At 37.3% G+C, this 6,000-nt stretch overlaps 1 protein-coding gene across 1 annotated transcript in view; it reads left to right on the top strand.

Moving 5' to 3' along the window:
- LOC147075599 (apoptosome protein Dark-like) overlaps nt 1-6,000 on the top strand; it is a 41,826-nt gene continuing 35,826 nt past the window's right edge. Inside the window, exons 1-5 of the mRNA XM_085941913.1 lie at nt 1-141; nt 3,597-3,744; nt 4,294-4,524; nt 5,114-5,322; nt 5,728-5,950. Coding sequence (XP_085798039.1) covers nt 137-141; nt 3,597-3,744; nt 4,294-4,524; nt 5,114-5,322; nt 5,728-5,950 — 816 coding nt within the window. The 5' untranslated portion in view covers nt 1-136. The remainder of the gene's footprint in view (nt 142-3,596; nt 3,745-4,293; nt 4,525-5,113; nt 5,323-5,727; nt 5,951-6,000) is intronic.

Genomic DNA, 6,000 nt, shown 5'->3' with positions numbered 1-6,000 from the left:
GGACGAAATGAGTCATTTTATTTTCTGTCTCCGCGGATTATTTTATCACAAAAGATTAGGACTTTTACATAATATTTGTCATTTCTTATTTAATTAAACGCGGTGTTCGCTCCCTTGGTTTCTGATTACATCAACAATGGGGTGAGTATTATTATTATTTCCTGGACTTGTTCGTGCATGTCTATTATATTCTAGATTGACAGATACCTGATAACAGTGTAGTACATGCAAAAACAATAATAGGTATAGCCTGTAACCTATCTGTTGCATTTCGAAATTTAGCCCTTGTAAAATAAAAAATATTATTTTAATGCTCTACCGTGACCATTAAATTTCTCACCGGTAGTTTAAGAAATAAATACAAGCAATTGCTTTTTATTTTAAAATCAACCATATTATAGTTTTAACGAAGGCCCTCGGATATTTAGAGCACATTCGCTTATCTTTCTTAACTTTATCTCTTGAAAATCGCCTCAGCATGCAACGAGCCCGCAATTGTGTTGAATGAAGAAGGCAGAATACATAGTGACAGTCCAAAAGCCAAATATAATCTAGAATAATATATGTAGGCAGGAGCGGCTCTACCTTACGGGACCATGGGGACGATCCCCCCCATCATTCTATAATCAATATTAAATTAAATATTCGTTACACGTGCCTGCCACAATACATTGATTTTGTTAACTATAAATTTGTACCGTTTGCCCATCCTTGGTTCTTGTTTCTTAGCGCAACCCTGTTAATGCTATTACACTAGTCTACAAAGCAGGTACCTATATACAACGATACTGGCGGAGCACAGAACTTCTGAGAACAGATTTCTGAGTACATAGTTCCCTGTGGCGGGGACTTGGGGGAAGCAATGTTTATATTATGAGATGCTATATGCGATTGTCAGTTATGATTCTCAAAATTCTGTATCGCGTAACTGTGTAGAACATTTAGCACGTCATATGCACGTTTAGCCCTACATGTATTGGTGCTGGTTCGGGGATGCAATTCAAAATACCCAGTCCTGCATAAATGTGAGTACCTCGTTAAGAGTTGACGTGGTTGCATACTATTCTTATATTATTATATATTATTATTATATTATTATATGTCGGGGCATGTCCTGTCACACACCGCTTTAGTTTGCCAGTCAGACAACAGTGATCAACGGTCATCTATCTATTAAATAAGTTTTTAATTATATTATTTGTTAATACCATTGATCAATGGTTAATACATACTCTTTATTAGTATTGTAAAGTACTATTTGTAGATAGTTTTCATCGCACGTTAGTAAAATAAATTAGTACTAGGTATGATGTATGATGAATGAGGTGGATTTTTTATTGAAATATAGGTTTATTAAATTGACATAGAATCTAAAGCAACAGCTACTATACAAAATAAATGACTTACATACAAGTAATGTTATAATTCAAATTATTAATAAAAATATAATATACGTTTTGATTGATATTAATTAGGTATATATGTATTAGATATTTCACACCATCTGACCCCACTTACTAAAATATGCTAGAGCCGCCACTGTATGTAGGTACCACTTATATTATTTTAATATCATGGTTGCTCACAAAGGTATCACGGCCTGTGTGAGGTTCTTATATCGCTGACTACCACGACGATTGTGCGATTGCCCACTGCGATAGATCGCGTTCTGTGTGCCTAAGCCTTAAAGAAATACTTAATATAAAAAAGATAAAGGTACTAAAACAGTAGCTAGATGTAAAATAATACTCTTTAATGATATTCAAAAGATATTTACATTTATACCTTTTCTTAAACAGCTCATGCATCTTCTGAACTGGTCGCCATTTTGATCAATAGATACTTCTACTATTATCTAAATAATTCTCAATCTCAAATTATAGCTACTTCTTCTATTGCACAATTTCATTTAAGAACTTTTTGTAATATGGTAATAAATAATGGTTTCAACCGCAACCTGTGACGGCTATAAATTAAAACCCATTGTTTTCAATCTTCCTTAGCTTTCTTCCGTTATAGCACCTGTACATGTACATGGATTTACTTGCAGCAAGTGTGTAATTTAAACTATCGCGATAGCAACTGTTTATATGTAAAAGTGCTGACTGTCTCGCCAATCTCATTCTTCAAGAGTAAGCGAGAGGCGATGTTGTCATTTTATAGTACTATTTGACAGGTTGTGAAAATCGGTTACCGTCTAAATGAGTCGGTATAGCTCGTATTTTTACCGGCAGGTTCGCCACTATCGTTCTACTGCGCAGGCACAGATATAGTTCCAACAGTCGCGTGGAAACTCAGAAGCATCCGAACTTTTTTGATTTATGCATGCAATCTTGCAACTTGCATGATAATGCTTACACGTGCATTTTCTTGTTATAACCGTGATCATCCGTACTGTCAGCAGTAAATCCATGCACGTGTAAACGAGGTATCATGTATAATGTATAACGTAAATTTAATAATACAATAATTATGGGAGGCTCATGAGTGAAAAATGAGATTTTGGTAAAATAAATATCTTTAGAAATTCAGACGTTGCAGTTTCAATTACAGTACTCTCTCAGTAATCCGCCACCCCAAAAACCAGACAAGTGTCCAATTAGTGAAAACGGTGGATTATAGTGGGAAAGACTCAGAAATAATGGGAACTGAAATACCCAACGGGTAAGGCGATAGCAGGTAACCGTCTCGAGTAAGGAAGGATCCGTGTTAAACTTACACACGTGTCAAGAATACGTTGTACGTCTAATACTGAAAACTGCTCTCGGTATATGCATTTACGCTCATTTAATGTTGGTGTATTACACACACTATTGCAGGTGTGTAATGCGTGCTTCATTTTCGTAGGACACTCACACATTTAAAAACCCTGCTTCAACGTGCGGCGTATTGAATATAGCCGATCGGTATTCTATTTATTATCTGTTCTGTGGTGCATACATACAAAATGCTAAAAATTAAAACAGGTATTTCATAAAAATAGTTTTTTTTGAGAAATTTGTACTAGCAAATTACGGTTTTATTTATAATCCAAATCAAGTAGGTGTTTACTAAATTGAACATATTTATAAACTAAGTTTATTAACTAAATATTAAACAGTAAATCACTTGACACAACCAGTCATTCAATGAGGCAGATATTCTTGAATGGCTTAGGATTCCTGGCTTTCCCTATGACCAAAAGCTTCAGTTTGTGTGTCCCAGTTGCATTGGATTACGGCATAATAATTGTGATGCGGTCCTTGGGCACTTTCCTCCCTGGTACATTACTTTTCTTCACGGCGAACGTACGTTTTACGAAGGAGGAGTTTCCAAAATGTCTCATCTGCGTTGTTTGTATACTTGTACGCGGCGGACTACTGAATTTGATAATCGAATACCGGCGAATTATAGAGCTTGATTTTGTGCTTTCAACTAGTAAAAATAACGGCGGATTATAGTAGTTGTCGGATAATTAAGCGGCGGATTACTGAGAGTGTACTGTAGTTTGTTTGGGTCACATTTCCTCGATTTCCATAGTGACATTATTACTTACTGATAAATTATTAACTATACATATATAATATATTATATAACAATATTTCTTTAATTTTCAGGGAGTCGGCGCCTTCCTATTGGGGGTGCCATTTGAAAAATTTTCATGAGGACATCATTCGGGATTTAGATTTTCTAGATATCTTACCTCGACTCAAATCCAGCAATAAATTTAGAGACAACGAGTTGACTGCACTACTCAACTCTAAAGTAAGTCGTGAAACGTGTCGCGTCACTAGGTATTAAGAGTATCATTCAAAATGATAAATGTCTATAATCCTCATCGGTTCAACCGATTTGTAATTAAAAACATGAATATTTTAAGTATTCCAGTTTGAACAGTATATAATTAATTATTATTCTATTTACAACAAAACATTCCAAAATATTGACTGGAATTATTTTCGAGTCCTCTTTATATTTAAGGTGACAGAAACATTTATGGCTCTATTTACCCAAAGTCTACTGAGAGATTTTAGATACGTTATCAGTGTCTATACCTGAAACCATCCAATCACCACATTTTGAGCATAGACAACCATGGCAAAACCGCTATTATAAGAGTAGACAGTTTCAGGTATAGACATTGATGACGTTTCTAAAATTTCTCGGTAGGCTTAGGGTGAACAGAGCCACATTTATTTTTAGTTTTGCGTTATTTAAGTGAAATGAAAAGTAATGAATTTTACAAAGCGAAATCAATTCTGGCGTACTGAATAATTAACAGAAATTTTTAATACCTCTTCCATACGCTTTCAGGCAGATCGTGAGGAGAAAGTGGCGATTCTTTTGAGGATCGTGGAAAATACCGGGTATGAAGCGTATGTTGCATTCAAGGAAGCTTTAAAATATGATTACAAATGGCTGGCGGCCCTCCTGGAAACCCGCTCTTCCATCACAGATGAGCAGATTGATGAGAAAGTCAAGGAAAGCCTCCGGAATGGGGGTGTGCCGGCCCTGCCCAAAAATTATGTTAAACGGGAAAAACTGGTGAGTTTCCGTGTGAAATATTTCTCTGTATATAGACAAACATCTGTATTGTTCTCTTTGGCTTAAGTCCATTCACATGCGTGGCCCGTGATGCTCTCTTTGACGGAGATCACTCCGCTCTCCTTCGCCTGAGTGATACGTCCAAGAGAGACTGTAATGTGAGATTATTCGGTACATTCTGATTGATTTAACAGTATTCATGTTTTTAAGGCTGCAGACACACGGCATTGCAGTTGACGTGCGTAGACGTGCGTCGACACAGGATCTTATTTGTGTCCAATTGCATCCGATTAGAATCACCAATTAGATTTGTTTTATCCAGTTGGTGTTTCTAATCGGATGCAATTGCAATCAAATAAGACCTGCGTCAATGTACGTCTACTATGACTGCAATGCCGTGTGTCTGCAGCCTTAATAGGGATATCATTATATATATTTAACAATATAATCCGAAAAATATATTTAATCCTGTGACTTGTGGAGCACACCGGAACATTTCAAATCTCATTGGTTTTACCATACATGTGAGCTGAAAATATTCATTTTATTAGGGCAGAATAGAGATGTATTATTGTTTTGTGTGGTGCAGGAGACGAAGTTGTACACGGCGATGGCAGCGCTCAAGCCCTCGGAGGTGTTGGTAGTGGCAGGCATGGCGGGCAGCGGCAAGTCCTCTCTGGTGGCTAGCGTGCTTCGCGGCAATCCTCCCCTTGTCTTAGACGCCTTCCAGGGGAAACTGTTTTGGGCCAACGCGACCGACTGCTTCACTCCTGACCAAGTCGAGGACTTCAAAACCAGGTCTGCCTCATTTTTCATTTCGCTACATCGCTACACGCGTAAAAGATAAATATTGTTTCTTTGCCTATTGCAATCGCGTCGGTGGGACAATTTAGGAATCTAGTAGCAATTTATTACACGCAATGATTTAGGTACCGATTCCATCATTTTGACATGTATTTTAATATGTTCATAACATAAGATTATGTTGTGTTACTAAAAATCATAAGTAAAACTTCCTATCGGTTAATTTTTTTTTTTCTGAATCAGAAACTTTTTAATTTCCGACTCTTCAGTTACAACTTGCCAAATCTTGTAAAAAGTTGTTTTCATTCTCAAGTATGGATCAGTAGAAAAGTTTCCTTCGATAGATATCGCTTGCTCCTGTGATATCGTAAAGCTTATTTGTGATTTGTGGTGTTTCAGAATGTATGGTAAGTTATGCGGGGCGACCAATATGGAACGACTGAGCAGTCGGGAGAGTGAGTTTGAATTGGCGCGTGCGTTCTCATCGCCCGAGCTGCAGGGAGCACTCATAGTGGTGGATAACCTGCAGTCGGAGGAGGCGTTACGTCCCTTCCTGTTGGGATGCAAGGTGCTCGTCACTACCCATACGTCCGCTCTCGTGCCTGGTGCTGCAAACGTACATGTGAGTGCAGAGTGTCCAATTAACCGAGGGAAAAATACTACTTATCATCA

Source organism: Rhyacophila brunnea, unplaced genomic scaffold (genome assembly GCF_057557595.1).
Source record: "Rhyacophila brunnea isolate RB1 unplaced genomic scaffold, BYU_Rbru_1.0 scaffold_14, whole genome shotgun sequence".
Taxonomy (NCBI): Eukaryota; Metazoa; Arthropoda; class Insecta; order Trichoptera; family Rhyacophilidae; genus Rhyacophila; species Rhyacophila brunnea.
Note: the sequence above shows the minus strand (reverse complement) of the source record. Positions and strands in the feature narration are given on the sequence as shown.